General features: G+C 43.6%; 1 protein-coding gene across 3 annotated transcripts in view; it reads right to left on the bottom strand.

The window, feature by feature from the left end:
• Positions 1 to 5357: 5357 nt before the first annotated feature.
• prlra (prolactin receptor a) overlaps positions 5358 to 16491 on the bottom strand; it is a 35687-nt gene continuing 24553 nt past the window's right edge. For all 3 annotated transcript variants that reach the window (XM_064977363.1, XM_064977362.1, XM_064977364.1), the window contains 7 exons: positions 14518 to 14650; positions 13492 to 13661; positions 10141 to 10307; positions 8614 to 8755; positions 8308 to 8404; positions 8116 to 8185; positions 5358 to 8010 (listed from right to left, as the gene is read on the bottom strand). In XM_064977363.1, coding sequence (XP_064833435.1) covers positions 6940 to 8010; positions 8116 to 8185; positions 8308 to 8404; positions 8614 to 8755; positions 10141 to 10307; positions 13492 to 13661; positions 14518 to 14650 — 1850 coding nt within the window. In that variant the 3' untranslated portion in view covers positions 5358 to 6939. The remainder of the gene's footprint in view (positions 8011 to 8115; positions 8186 to 8307; positions 8405 to 8613; positions 8756 to 10140; positions 10308 to 13491; positions 13662 to 14517; positions 14651 to 16491) is intronic.

Raw genomic sequence — 16491 nt, 5'->3', positions numbered from 1 at the left:
CTGAAAAGCTGCTGAAAAGGGTGGAGAGCATATTCAGCCAATGAGGGTCCGAGCCCCGACTCTCAAGTCGTAATCATGTCTTGGTGGCGCAATCTGTGACAAGCGGGTACTATTATGGGATCAATATCATGCCAAATGTATTGTGAACACATGTTGTATTTGTGTTTTATGATCTGTACAAATAAGTACCAATCTACAAATACAAAACACTTTCCACAAATGTGAATCACCTATCCACAAATGCAAATCAGTTTCCACAAATGTAAATCACTTTCCAGAATGCAAATCACTTTCCACAGATGTAAATCACCAATCCACAAATGTAAATCACTATCCACAAACAATCACCTTTTGATTTGTAAGTCAATATATTGCATTAGAGTTACAGTTCATATAAGGAAATCAGTCAATTGAAATAAATCCATTAGGCTCTAATCTATAGATTTCACACGACTGGGAATACTAATATGCATCTGTTGGTCAAAGATACAGTACCTTAAAAAATGGGCCTCCTCACAGTATTTCTGGGCATTCAAATTGTCATCGATTAAAAGCAATTGTGTTCATTGTGTGTAGTTTATACCTGCCCATACCATAACCCCACAGCCACCATAGGGCACTCTGTTTACAACGTTGACATCAGCAAACCTCGCTCTAAACGACGTTGGTGGTGGCTTATGGAAGAGAAAATAACATTAACATTCTCAGGCAACTGCTCTAGTGGACATTCCTGCTGTCAGCATGCCAATTGCATGCTCCGTCAAAACTTGACATCTGTGGCATTGTGTTGTGTGACAAAACTGCACAGTTTAGAGGGGCCTTTTATTGTCTCTAGCACAAGGTGCACCTGTGTAGTGATCATGCTATTTAATTAGCTTCTTGATAAGCCACACCTGTCAGGTGGATGGATTATCTTGGCAAAGGAGAAATTCTCACTAACAGGGATGTAAACAAATTTGTGCACAAGATTTGAGAGAAATACGCTTTTTGTGTGTATGGAACATTTCTGGGATCTTTTATTATCTTTTATTTCAGCGCATTAAACATGGGACCAATACTTTACATGTTGCATTTATATTTTGGTATATATTCAGTAAGTTTACTCTGTCTTCTTTCCCAGAACAAAGATGTTTAGAGACCGGGGGAGAAAATACAACAACAACAACAAAAAAGGGAAAGATTTTCTGTGCAAGATTTCCAAATAACATCAATTTGACCGGTTGTAAGGAAATAGAATGCTGTGAAAATGACCTAACATGATTCTGATAAGATTTTAGTTTGTCTTGGATGCATATTTTATGATGCTGATAAAGATAGCACCTCTAGAGAAGGTATCTGAGTGTTCACGTTCTCTCAACATGCTGAAAGAAATCCAATTTCTCCACGCCTGTTCTCGATTCAACATTTTTCCTACATTTGGTTTGGTGTATAATTTTTCTGCAAGAAATGCTTAATTCTGCAGGAGTTAATATTTAGGCTATGTGAGAGGTTAGAGAGAGGTGTCCAGATTTCAATTTATATGTAACCCATCTGAACAGTAGCCTACAGTTCCCTTGAACTTCCCTATTTGAAGTCCCCTTTTTGTGATTGTCGAATTTGTAATGAATTTGTAATGAATGCTATTCTTTGACTACAGCTCAGCATTCAACACCATAGTACCCTCAAAGCTCATCACTAAGCTAAGGAACCTGGGGCTAAACACCTCCCTCTGCAACTGGATCCTGGACTTACTGATGGGCTGCCCCCAGGTGGTGAGGGTAGGTAGCAACACATCTGCCATGCTGACCCTCAACACTGGAGCTCCCCAGGGGTGCGTGCTCAGTCCCCTCCTGTACTCCCTGTTAAGCCACGACTGCATGGCCAGGCACGACTCCAACACCATCATTAAGTTTGCAGATGACACAACAGTGGTAGGCCTGATCACCGACAATGACGAGACAGCTTATAGGGAGGAGGTCAGAGACCTGGCCGGGTGGTGCCAGAATAACAACCTATCCCTGAACGTAACCAAAACTAAGGAGACGATTGTGGACTACAGGAAAAGGAGCACCGAGCACGTCCCCATGCTCATCGACAGGGCTGTAGTGGAGCAGGTTGAGAGCTTCAAATTCCTTGGTGTCCACATCAACAACAAACTAGAATGGTCCAAACACACCAAGACAGTCGTAAAGAGGGCACGACAAAACCTATTCTCCCTCAGGAAACTAAAAAGATTTGGCATGGGTCCTCAGATCCTCAAAAGGTTCTACAGCTGCAACATTGAGAGCATCCTGACCGGTTGCATCACTGCCACCCACCGCAAGGCACTTCAGAGGGTAGTGCTTACGGCCCAGTACATCATTGGGGCAGAGCTGCCTGCCGTCCAGGACCTCTAAACCAGGCGATGTCCGAGGAAGGCCCTGAAAATTGTCAAAGACCCCAGCCACCCCAGTCATAGACTGTTCTCTCTACTACTGCATGGCAAGCGGTACCGGAGTGCCAAGTCTAGTACAAAAACGCTTCCCAACAGTTTTTACCCCCCAGCCATAAGGCTCCTGAACAGGTAACCAAATAGATTGTGTGCCTCTCCCAACCCCTCTTTTATGCTGCTGCTACTCTCTGTTTATCTTATATGTATAGTCACTTTAACTATACATTCATGTACATACTACCTAATTGGCCCGACCAACCAGTGCTCCCGCTCATTGGCTAACCAGGCTATCTGTATTGCGTCCCTCCACCCGCCAACCCCTCTTTTTACTCTACTGCTACTCTCTGTTCATCATATATGCATAGACACTTTAACCATACCTACATGTACATACTACCTCCAATAAGCATGACTAACTGGTGTCTGTATATAGCCTTGCTACTCTTATTTTCAAATGTCTTTTTACTCTTGTTTAATTTCTTTACTTACCTACACACACACACATTTTTTTTTACACTATTGGTTAGTCTGTAAGTAAGCATTTCACTGTAAGGTCTGCACCTGTTGTATTCGGTGCACGTGACAAATAAACCTTGATTTGATTTGACTATCATGTAGGTATTACAGACTCAGTCAGGGAGAGGTTGAAAATGAGTGAAGACACTTGCCAGTCGGTCCGCTCATGCTATTTAGTACACGTCCTGGTAATCAGTCTGGCCCAGCGGCTTTGTGAATGTTGACCTGTTTAAAGGCATTGCTCACATCGGCTACCGAGAGCATTATCACATAGTCATCCAGAAAAGCTGGTGCTCTCGTGCATGCTTCAGTGTTCCTTGCCTCGAAACGAGCATAAAAGGCATTTAGCTCGTCTGGAAGGCTCTCGTCACTGGGAAGCTCGTGTCTGGGTTTCCATTTGTAGTCCGTACTAGTTTTCAAGCCCTGCCACATTTGACGAGCGTTAGAGTCGGTGTAGTAGGATTCAATCGTAATCCTGTATTCACACTGTTCTTGTTTGATGTTTCATCTGAGGGCATAGCGAGATTTCTTATAAGCGTTATTGTCCCGCTCCTTGAAAGCGTCAGCTCTAGCCTCTAGCTCGATGCGGATGTTGCCTGTAATCCATGGCTTCTAGTTGGGATATGTACATACGGTCACTGTGTGGATGACGTTGTCGATGCACTTATTGATGACTGAGGTGGTGTATTCCTCAATGCCATTGGATGAATCCTGGAACATATTCCAGTCTGTGCTAGCAAAACAGTCCTGTAGCGTAACATCTGTGTCATCTGACCACTTCTGTATTGAGTGAGTCACTGGTACTTCCTGCTTTAGTTTGTGCTTGTAAGCAGGAATCAGGAGGACAGATATATGGTCCGATTTGCCAATTGGAGCGCGGGGGAGAGCTTTGTATGCATCTCTGTATGCATCTCTCTGTGGAGTAAAGATGGTCTAAGAGTTTTTTTCCCCTCTGGTTGCCCTCTGGTTGCACACGTGACATGCTGGTAAAAATGAGGTAAAACTGATTTAAATTTGCCTGCATTAATGTCCCTGGCCACTAGGAGCGCCACTTCTGGATGAGCATTTTGTTGTTTGTTTATGGCCTTATACAGCTCGTTGAGTGCATTGTTAGTGCCAGTACCGATCTGTGGTGGTAAATAGATGGCTATGAATTATATAGATGAGAACTCTCTTGGTAGATAGTGTGGTCTACAGCTTATCATAAGGTACTCTACCTCAAGTGAGCAATACCTCAAGACGTCTTTAATATAAGACATCGTGCACCAGCTGTTATTGACAAAAAGACACACCCCCACCCCCCTTCTTACCAGATGTAGCTTCTTCTCTATTCTGCCTGTGCATGGAATATCCCGCCAGCTCTATATTATCCGTGTCGTCGTTCATCCACGACTCGGTGAAACATAAGATATTACAGTTTTTAATGTCCCGTTGGTAGGATAATCTTAATTGTAGGTCATCAATTTTATTTTCCAATGATTGCACGTTAGCCAGTAGAACGGATGGCAGTGGGAGTTTACTCGCTCGCCTACAGATTTTCAGAAGGCAGCCCGACCTGCGCCCCTTTTCTTTCGTCTTCTCTTCACCCAAATAACGGGGATTTGGGCCTGTTCCCGGGAAAGCAGTATATTCTTCTCGCCAGATTCGTTAAAGGAAAAAGCTTCTTCCAGTTCGAGGTGAGTAATCGCTGTTCTGATGTCCAGAAGTCATTATGTACAAAATAAGTTAAAAAAAGAAGTTACAAACAATGCAAAAATAAAAAATAAAAATAGCACAGTTGGTTAGGAGCAAAACGTCAGCTATCCTCTTCGGCGCCATCTTTCCATATTAGTGTGTAGCCCAAATGTTTCAGACACTACAGACAGAAGTTCGGATCGATGTCGGATGTTCCCAACATCAGACAAGTCTCGTGACACATGTGGGGGTCGTAGAGCAATACGGAAAAGACCATTATGTTCATGAGAGTCTCATCTTTCCATAGAGGGGTTTTGTAGGACAAACCGTTTGGACGCTACAGGCGTTTTTTTCGTGAGAAGACCGATTTTCAGCATGTCTCACATGGTCTGACAAACACCACTCTAGCTCTCTCCTTTCACTGCAGATGAGGAAGGATGCAATGTATTGAGACGCAGCTCATGCAAAATAACTGTTGTCTGTTATCTTAAATCTATCTTAGATTGACGGATTATGATGGGGATTTTATTATTTTGATAATTCGATTTCTCCAGGACGCAGACATCAACTCTAGGGGTTAATATAACCTCCCTGTCTATAAAGCCACCAAGCATTGAAGGAAGGCAGCCAGCTAGCTAACTAACGTTACTTGTTATTATTATTATGTATAACTAACCTGGCAAAAGCTAGCTAGCTGGAGCAAATGGTCAGGTAATGTCAGAGTCACACAGCTTTTATTTTGAAAACAGTAAGCATACGTATCCTCTTGCAAGCCCCACCTCTCTGTTCATTAATTTTATCTTGTGGACAACATAAGAAAAATGTATTCATGCAGTCGAAATGATTATCCGCCTTAATTGCTTAAGTTTGGATTTTCATTGAACAAAACATACACGGATCAACAATGTGCAGAAAGTGTGTTAAAATATACACTGCTCAAAAAAATAAAGGGAACACTAAAATAACACATCCTAGATCTGAATGAATGAAATATTCTTATTCAAAACCTTTTTCTTTACATAGTTGAATGTGCTGACAACAAAATCACACACAAATTATCAATGGAAATCAAATGCGATTTCACATTGTAGCTTGTTTGTAGTAGTGTTTTGGTACCGGAGTTGTGTTTTAATACTGTCAACACTGAAAAGCACCTAGAGATGTGAGACAGGATATGTGTTTAATTTTTCCTTCATGCTCCTCTATAGAACATGCCAGATGGTGCATTGAAGACTGATGTGTGTCTGTCTTTTCATAAAGTCATTGCAGTTATGGTTCTATTGTATAATAATTACTTCCGAGGCTAATTTAGAAGTCAATTCACGGGAATAATCTAGAAGAAGTAATACATAATACCTGATTTGTCTATATTACATCTTTAATGAGCAGCATTTTAATTCACAGAACAAATCATCAATATACTTGATTGAACAAATAATCAATATAGTAATGAATCTGTATGTACCTACACCAAAATAAACTCGGTATGGAAAAATATCCCTGTATTTCTTTTTGTTGTGCTTTTCCCTTTGTACTTTTTTATTTTCTTTAATACAAAATTGTACTTACAGATAATAGAAAAACGTTTTCTAAACCAAAACACTGAATCATCCGCTGGTACAGTATCTCTCTGAGACTAGACACATTTATAAAAGTCAGAGTAATACATTGAGATTCATTTAGAGGTTTCCCCAGTTGTGGTTCTACCAGAATCATTTCACATTACACCCGCATAATATCTGTCCACAGAAAGGTTTACTTTGCAAGTCGGTTGAGGAAATCGTCTGCAGTCATACCTTTTGGAAATCAGTAGAGTTTCAATTTGCATTACATAGAGAAACAGCAGAGCTGAAATAAGAAATCATTAGCATACAATTGAATTTACACCATTATGATCAAATACATTCATTATCATGAATAATCATGTATATTAAAAAAATAAATATATAGCTGTTCAGTCTGTGGATTCTGAAGCATAAAACTGTTTTCCATCGGTTATTGCATGGAGTACGCATATATAGTTGGTTCTTTAACAATTTGTGAGCTAAAGGGTTTTGGTTCCGCCTCTGACAGAAACTCTCCTCACTATCTCAAAGTGTTTGTACGTTTTTGGGAGGTTAGCTTAGCCTTCGAGGGAACCATTTTGTATTCTCCACAGAACTATCCATCCAGGCATCCTCAATGTACAAAACTCCTGTGCTGAGCTGGAGACTGACAGAAGCAAACACAATAGCAAACTGTTTAACTGTGTGATGTCACAACCCAGCTCATGACTACAGCAGGAGCAGGGAGTTTAGCACACAGACTGTCTTTCAGACCCTCATGCAGGGTAGATTCGTCTAGAAGGTGGACATCGTGGGGGCAGTGTCCACATAGCCACTGGTGGTCAGGCACGTGCTCTCCTGGAGCTGGGTAGCTACAGGTCCGTCTTTGGCCGTCTTGCCCTGCTGCTGTGTGGGATATCTCTCAGCCGAAGCCCCCTCCTTAGCCCGGTAGTCACAGTACTGCCCAGCCTCAGCCATCTCCCTCTGCCTCTGCAGCAAGAGCACGTTGTCATTGTTCACCCCGTTTACTTTACTGTAGTCCACCCCGGCCCTGCCGAACTGCACCTGGAAGAGGCCCCGGCCGTGGCTGGAGAGGGGCTTCAGGACCAGCTGGTTCTCCTGGTTCACTTTCTGGACCTCCACGTACTCCATGGACCGGGAGGGGGGCAGCCCAAGCCCCGTGGCTTCTTTCTGGTGCTCCAGATTGCGGATGTTGAAGTTGCTGTGGGCCTGGGGGTGGTGCTGGGCCTCCCAGCGGTATGCAACTCCAGTGGATGGGGATCTGCTGCGACGGTAATCGCTGTACTCTCCCAGGCTGTCTCTGTACTCTGGGTGGTGGTGGTGGGGAAAGGAGGTGGATGTGGCGAAGAGATGATCTGGGATGCTGTATGTTATCTCACTTGTGCTGTGCTGCTTGGGCATCTCAAGTGTACCATAGTGGTGGTTGTCGGAGGATCCATGGATTGACGGGGAGAAGACTAATGGCCAGGTCTTAACCCTCCCATCTGATGAATCTGGGGTGTCCACCACCTGGCTGTCTCCCCTCTCCAGCCTCTCCCAAGACCCCGCCTGGCCTTGCAGTAGCTCGGGTTCCTCGTAGCTCGACTCGTCCTTGGACTCCACACCTCCACACTTCTCCATCAGCAAGGTGTGGCTGTCACAGCTGCCCCGGCCCGAGTCGTTGTCCGATTGGCTCTTGGACTTGAGGCAGCCAACCTCTTGGAGGTCTTTTCCTTCCGGCATCAGTTCCTGTTTCTCGTTGACGTACACTTCCAGGTATTCCACCAGCAGATCCTCGTAGTCAGTAGACCTCGGGGGGAAACTTTGGACTACCAAGGAGTTGAATACCTCTTCTGGCTTGCCCTTCTGTAGACAGAGCAAAGAGGTTTAGTGGAAAGGACAATTAGACGGTGGAATCACTTAACCCTGAGAAACATTGAGACGTCGAGTGAACTAATAAAATCACTTTACCTTGAGAAGCTGTTGATCAAATCCTTTTATTTTAGGTCCAGGAACGGGAGGTAGTAGACAGTGCTTCACACTAGAGGGGGAGAGAGAGTGACAGAGTGAGTGAGCTGTTCATGAACGGAGAGTACTGTTGCTATGCAAGCAGCTTCTTCATTGATTGATCTCGTGACCGTGACTTCAGAAGGTTCTTTGTACCTGCTTCTGTTCAAGGTGATAATCCATGTGAGAATCAAGAAGATGAAGGCAGAGAAGACGGCTATCAGGATCCACATGGATCGTTCCCGGGGTATGTCTGTCAACACAACAAGAAAATAACATTAGTATGCAACTTCTTTTGAAAGAGAAATGTTTCTTTTTTTTTTTTTACTACCTGACAGACATCACATAAACTCCTCCAAGTGGCTGGAGGCAGAACAGCACATTAGTGACTGCGGTGCTGTCTAGACATATATATATTATATACAACTATGACAAGTATAGAGGCATGGTTGGCAGACTTACAGTCTGGAACTTTGACATAGCTGGCGGTGCTCCACTCGCTCCAGAAGCCGTGGTCTGGCTTACAACGGACCTGCACCATGTAGACACCACCAGAGTGCAGGCTGAAGATGTTGAACATTTTCTGCTGGCCTGCGCGGTGCTCCTGTGAGGGCAAAGACACACAAGATAATATTACAGATCGTGAATAACCACAAGGGTATTGATGTGATGAGTACTTTAATAAACCTACACTTTTATCCAAAGCAGTGTAATGCATACATTTCTAGTGTGTGTATGTTACCCCTGTGGGAATTAAACTCTCCACCTTTGCCACACAGGACAGGGGATTGATTTTACTTCCTGCATTAACTTTCTAAGAAACAGACCTGACCCTTTTCTGAGTAATGATATAAGGGTTACATAGTTAATGTTAACTTTGATCGTCTGGCTTTAAAACGTTTCCAGGAACTTTCTCTGAACGATCCGTGATGGCTTTGTGTTTTGGTCTAACTGGTTGATTATTCATATAGCTCAGCAATAATGAACAATCTTTAACTAGGGAAGTATATTTAATCATTATTTAACAGGTCCCTTGATAAAGACATTGGCCAGTCTAGCATTGTAGCTGTAGGGCAGATGACTGGTTTGTGCATAGAAAGGCTAACTGCTACCTCAGTGTAGATCAGGGGATTCCAACCTTTTTCTCCCCCCACTTTTACAACAAAAATGTCCATACATAGTTTAACAACATCTATCAGGTAGGCTATTTACTGATAATAATAATACAAATAATAATAACAACAATAATAATCATGAATATGGAAAACAAATTAACTCAGTCTTGCATCTTCCCCAAAGCATCATGGGATGTATGCGTCATTTTAGATCGGTATAAACAATCGCAAATTGTAAAAATAAACAATGTTAGGAAAGCCTGGAGTACACCTGGCAACCAGGTCAGCGTGCACTGTGCCCAGCCCGCCACAGGAGTCACTAGTGCGTGATGAGACAAGGATATCCCTGCTGGCCGAACCCTCCCTAAGCCGGACGACGCTGGGCCAATTGTGCTTCGCCCCATGGACTTCCCAGTCACGGCCAGCTGCGACAGAGCCTGGATTCCAACCCAGAATCTCTGGTGGCACAGCTAACACTGCCTTAGACCACAGCGCCATCCGGGAGACCCTGGTGTAGACAATACTTGATGTAGCTTAGAAAACGGTGATCCTCGAGACCTGCAGTATACTCCAGCTCTTTATCCCGGATGAGCTTCATGCCTTCATCACACTAGCCTCAACAACTTGATTAGCGAGACAAGTGTTCACTGCTGAGCACAAGCTGGTACAGCAGTTCTTTAAGAGCAGGATTGAGGATCACTGGCTTAGAGGTTACCAACTGTCCGCTCCCAATAAATCATTTCTAACCACATCACTTCCTCTTCTTCAGTGTAGCTGCAAAGGCATCACTTCATGATTGTGGTTGCCATTGTGAATGTTTTGAATGTTGTAGCTTGTGGTTTCTGTTGCAAAAATGCTAGTTGTGTTTAAGTACCTCCCACTCCTCCGCCTCCTCCAGTTTTACCCTGAGCTCATAGATGAGGGTGATCCAACCGGAACGTGTGTCGGCCTTACGGGGCGGTTCCCATGACACCCTGAGGAAGGGACCATCTTCGTCCTCCAACACCCCTACCGTCACGTTCTCTGGTGTGTGTGGCTGGACTGAAAAGGGGGGACAGACAGATGCTAATGTCAATGACTATAGAAGAGCAGACACAAGGGCCATATTTTGGGAGTATTTGTCTGCTCAGTGATAACCTGAAGAATAAACATTCAGGCATGCCATACTTTTTATGACCTTTTTTACTACAGTCCAATTTTGTTTTACCAGTCAAATTTTTTAGACCATTTTTTTCTCTATTCTCAAGCTATTTTGGAACTCTTCCAATGGAGGTGTGTAGCACCTTCTCTATACTCTCTCTGTATATCCTCTATACTCTCTCTGTATATCCTCTATACTCTCTCTGTATATCCTCTATACTCTCTCTGTATATCCTCTATACTCTCTCTGTATATCCTCTATACTCTCTCTGTATATCCTCTATACTCTCTGTATATCCTCTATACTCTCTCTGTATATCCTCTATACTCTCTCTGTATATCCTCTATACTCTCTGTATATTCTCTATACTCTCTCTGTATATCCTCTATACTCTCTCTGTATATCCTCTATACTCTCTCTGTATATCCTCTATACTCTCTCTTTATATCCTCTATACTCTCTCTGTATATCCTCTATACTCTCTCTGTATATCCTCTATACTCTCTCTGTATATCCTCTATACTCTCTCTGTATATCCTCTATACTCTCTCTGTATATCCTCTATACTCTCTCTGTATATTCTCTGTACTCTCTCTGTATATCCTCTATACTCTCTGTATATCCTCTATACTCTCTCTGTATATCCTCTATACTCTCTCTGTATACAGACCATGTCTACGTCCACAGGGTCAAGTTTCTTATCTATATAGACCACGTCCATGGGGTCAAGTTTCTTATCTATATAGACCACATCTATGGGGTCAAGTTTCTTATCTATATAGACCACGTCCATGGGGTCAAGTTTCTTATCTATATAGACCACGTCTACATCCACAGGGTCAAGTTTCTTACCTATATAGACCACGTCTATGGGGTCAAGTTTCTTATCTATATAGACCACGTCCATGGGGTCAAGTTTCTTACCTATATAGACCACGTCTATGGGGTCAAGTTTCTTATCCATATAGACCACGTCTATGGGGTCAAGTTTCTTATCTATATAGACCACGTCCACGGGGTGAAGTTTCTTATCTATATAGACCACGTCCATGGGGTCAAGTTTCTTATCTATATAGACCACGTCCACAGGGTCAAGTTTCTTATCTATATAGACCACGTCCATGGGGTCAAGTTTCTTATCTATATAGACCACGTCTATGGGGTCAAGTTTCTTATCTATATAGACCACGTCCATGGGGTCAAGTTTCTTATCTATATAGACCACGTCCATGGGGTCAAGTTTCTTATCTATATAGACCACGTCTATGGGGTCAAGTTTCTTATCTATATAGACCACGTCCATGGGGTGAAGTTTCTTACCTATATAGACCACGTCCATGGGGTGAAGTTTCTTACCTATATAGACCACGTCCACAGGGTCAAGTTTCTTACCTATATAGACCACGTCCATGGGGTCAAGTCTATTATCTATATAGACCACGTCCATGGGGTCAAGTTTCTTATCTATATAGACCACGTCTATGGGGTCAAGTTTCTTATCTATATAGAACACGTCCATGGGGTCAAGTTTCTTATCTATATAGACCACGTCCATGGGGTCATGTTTCTTATCTATATAGACCACGTCTATGGGGTCAAGTTTCTTATTTATATAGACCACGTCCACGGTGTCAAGTTTCTTATCTATATAGACCACGTCCATGGGGTTAAGTTTCTCACCTATATAGACCACGTCTACATCCACAGGGTCAAGTTTCTTATCTATATAGACCACGTCCACAGGGTCAAGTTTCTTATCTATATAGACCACGTCTATGGGGTCAAGTTTCTTACCTATATAGACCACGTCCATGGGGTTAAGTTTCTTACCTATATAGACCACGTCTACATCCACAGGGTCAAGTTTCTTATCTATATAGACCACGTCCATGGGGTCAAGTTTCTTATCTATATAGACCACGTCCATGGGGTCAAGTTTCTTATCTATATAGACCACGTCCATGGGGTCAAGTTTCTTATCTATATAGACCACGTCTATGGGGTCAAGTTTCTTATCTATATAGACCACATCCATGGGGTCAAGTTTCTTATCTATATAGACCACGTCCACAGGTCAAGTTTCTTATCTATATAGACCACGTCCATGGGGTCAAGTTTCTTATCTATATAGACCACGTCTATGGGGTCAAGTTTCTTATCTATATAGACCACGTCTATGGGGTCAAGTTTCTTATCTATATAGACCACGTCCATGGGGTCAAGTTTCTTATCTATATAGACCACGTCCATGGGGTCAAGTTTCTTATCTATATAGACCACGTCCATGGGGTCAAGTTTCTTATCTATATAGACCACGTCTATGGGGTCAAGTTTCTTATCTATATAGACCACGTCCACGGGGTCAAGTTTCTTATCTATATAGACCACGTCCATGGGGTTAAGTTTCTTACCTATATAGACCACGTCTATGGGGTCAAGTTTCTTATCTATATAGACCACGTCCACATCCCCAGGGTCAAGTTTCTTACCTATATAGACCACGTCCATGGGGTCAAGTTTCTTATCTATATAGACCACGTCTATGGGGTCAAGTTTCTTTTCTATATAGACCACGTCCATGGGGTCAAGTTTCTTACCTATATAGACCACGTCCATGGGGTCAAGTTTCTTATCTATATAGACCACGTCCATAGGGTCAAGTTTCTTATCTATATAGACCACGTCCATGGGGTCAAGTTTCATCCACAGGGTCAAGTTTCTTACCTATATAGACCACGTCTATGGGGTCAAGTTTCTTACCTATATAGACCACGTCTATGGGGTCAAGTTTCTTATCTATATAGACCACGTCCATGGGGTCAAGTTTCTTACCTATATAGACCACGTCCATGGGGTCAAGTTTCTTATCTATATAGACCATGTCTATGGGGTCAAGTTTCTTATCTATATAGACCACGTCCATGGGGTTAAGTTTCTTATCTATATAGACCACATCCACAGGGTCAAGTTTCTTACCTATATAGACCACATCCACAGGGTCAAGTTTCTTATCTATATAGACCACATCCACAGGGTCAAGTTTCTTATCTATATAGACCACGTCCACAGGGTCAAGTTTCTTACCTATATAGACCACGTCTACATCCACAGGGTCAGAGAAGTTGTTGCCGAGGGCGTTGGTGGCCACTACAGTGATGTTGTAGTTGACCCAGATGGACGTTTCATTCTTGTTGAAGAAACAGGAGTTGGCCCCCGCTGTATGGTAGTCTGGACACTCATAGACTGTTTCAGAGCTGGAGAGACAGGGAGACAGTTAGTGAGGTAGTCTGGACACTCATAGACTGTTTCAGAGCTGGAAAGGGACAGCGAGAGACAGTTCCAGATAGAGACAGAGAGACAATTAGTGAGGTAGTCTGGACACTCATAGAACGTGTCAGAGCTGGAGAGACAGGGACAGAGAGATAGAGAGACAGAGAGAGAGACAGAGAGAGAGACAGGGACAGAGAGAGAGACAGAGAGAGAGAGACAGGGACAGAGAGAGAGAGGGACAGAGAGAGAGAGGGACAGAGAGAGACAGGGACAGAGAGAGAGAGAGAGACAGGGACAGGGAGAGAGACAGGGACAGAGAGAGCGAGACAGAGAGAGAGACAGGGACAGAGAGAGAGAGAGAGAGAGACAGAGAGACAGGGACAGAGAGAGAGAGAGAGAGAGAGACAGGGACAGAGAGAGACACAGAGACAGACAGATAGGAAAATAGTCTGGACACTCATAGACCGTGTCAGAGCTGGACAAGGAGCGTTGACACAGAGATGACAATGTGATATTAGTGATGAACAACATGTCCAGACAGGAGCCAGAATAACAAGTGTTCGTGTGGAGGCATTGTTATGATTTTTCAGTCTTGCTATTTACATGACAGGGGGAAAAAAACAAGTCAACATCCTTTGCCTTTGTGTTTACATAAACAATTCCTGAAAAACACCAGCGTGTTTGTACCTAAGCCTGTGTGTGGAGGTGTGTCCAGTGACCAATGGTTTTTAGGAGGGAGCATGTAATAGGGGGTAATGCAGACATGGGGGGGGTGGTGTTGCTTCGGGGGTGTCCACCTCCTTGCCAGTGGGCATGTCGTATGTCTGTATAACCACTCACTTCTCTTTGTGGTAGAAGAGGGAGTAGGTGGTGGGTCGCCCCCCATCAGAGCCTGCCTCCCACCAGCAGGTGAAGGTCTCCTTATCTGGGGACCTACAGCTGGTCAGCTTGGGCTTTCCTGGGGGGGTGTGGCCTGAAGGATAGACAACCGGTAGAGCAGGTCAGACAACTGGTAGACCAGGTCAGACAACTGATAAACCAGGACAGACAACAGGCACAGAAGGCAGCACAACACACAACACCTATGAGACAACACCTGTGAGACAACACACAATACCTATGAGACAACACACAACACCTGTGAGACAACACACAATACCTGTGAGACAACACGCAACACCTGTGAGACAACACACAACACCTGTGAGACAACACGCAACACCTGTGCGACAACACCTGTGAGACAACACACAACACCTGTGAGACAACACGCAACACCTGTGAGACAACACCTGTGAGACAACACGCAACACCTGTGAGACAACACCTGTGAGACAACACCTGTGAGACAACACCTGTGAGACAACACGCAACACCTGTGAGACAACACCTGTGAGACAACACACAACACCTGTGAGACAACACCTGTGAGACAACACCTGTGAGACAACACCTGTGAGACAACACGCAACACCTGTGAGACAACACCTGTGAGACAACACGCAACACCTGTGAGACAACACCTGTGAGACAACACGCAACACCTGTGAGACAACACCTGTGAAACAACACGCAACACCAGTGAGACAACACGCAACATCTGTGAGACAACATCTGTGAGACAACACCTGTGAGACAACACCTGTGAGACAATACGCAACACCTGTGAGACAACATCTGTGAGACAACACCTGTGAGACAACACGCAACACCTGTGAGACAACACCTGTGAGACAACACGCAACACCTGTGAGACAACACCTGTGAGACAACACCTGTGAGACAACACGCAACACCTGTGAGACAACACCTGTGAGACAACACGCAACACCTGTGAGACAACACCTGTGAGACAACACGCAACACCTGTGAGACAACACCTGTGAGACAACACGCAACACCTGTGAGACAACACCTGTGAGACAACACGCAACACCTGTGAGACAACACGCAACACCTGTGAGACAACACGCAATACTTTTCACAGTTAGACCAGCAATTTCCTTATTAATTTTATATTTTATTTGACCTTTATTAGACCCTGTTGTCCCATTGAGGTCAACATATATCTGTCTAGAATATATCAATATCTAAAGTGTCTATTTTACTTGTGGCTGTTTAGGGTCCATTAAAAATGCACAAGTTATCTAGATATGGTAGTAGTATATTTCCAATGTCTACTGGGAGGGGCATAGTACTCAAACTACAGTCATTTTTTACATTGTTTTAATTTAACCTTTATTTAACTAGGCAAGTCAGTTAAAAACAAATTCTTATTTACAAAGACGACCTATCCCAGCCAAACCCGGACGACATTGGGCCAATTGTGCGTCGTCCTATGGGACTCCCAGTCATGGCCGGATGTGATACAGCCTTCAGCCGACACTGTTGATATGGGAAGGCAGGGTGGTTAGAGCGTTGGACCAGTGACCGGAAGGTTGCAAGTTCAAATCCCTGAGCTGACAAGGTACAAATCTGTCATTCTGCCCCTGAACAGGCACTTAACCCACTGTTCCTAGGCCGTCATTGAAAATAAGAATTTGTTCTTAACTGACTTGCCTAGTTAAATAAAGGTAAAATAAATAAAATAAAATATGCTCCATGCATAGTCTTAATCATTCTGGACACAATCCCTCGGATTGTGGCTCTCACTCAACATCAACAAAACAGAGGAGATGATTGTGGATTTCTCCCTTTAATTCAGCCAGTTATATATGGACATTGTAATCCAAATACAATCAGAGGTTACATGTGGGGGTCTTTGACTTACATGTTCAGAGTGACCACATGCAGATTAGTGGCAGTATCATACAC

This window comes from Oncorhynchus masou, chromosome 11 (assembly GCF_036934945.1).
Source record: "Oncorhynchus masou masou isolate Uvic2021 chromosome 11, UVic_Omas_1.1, whole genome shotgun sequence".
In the NCBI taxonomy this organism is placed as follows: Eukaryota; Metazoa; Chordata; class Actinopteri; order Salmoniformes; family Salmonidae; genus Oncorhynchus; species Oncorhynchus masou.
The sequence above is the reverse complement of the archived record's forward strand: the minus strand, read 5'-3'. Positions and strand labels throughout refer to the sequence as shown.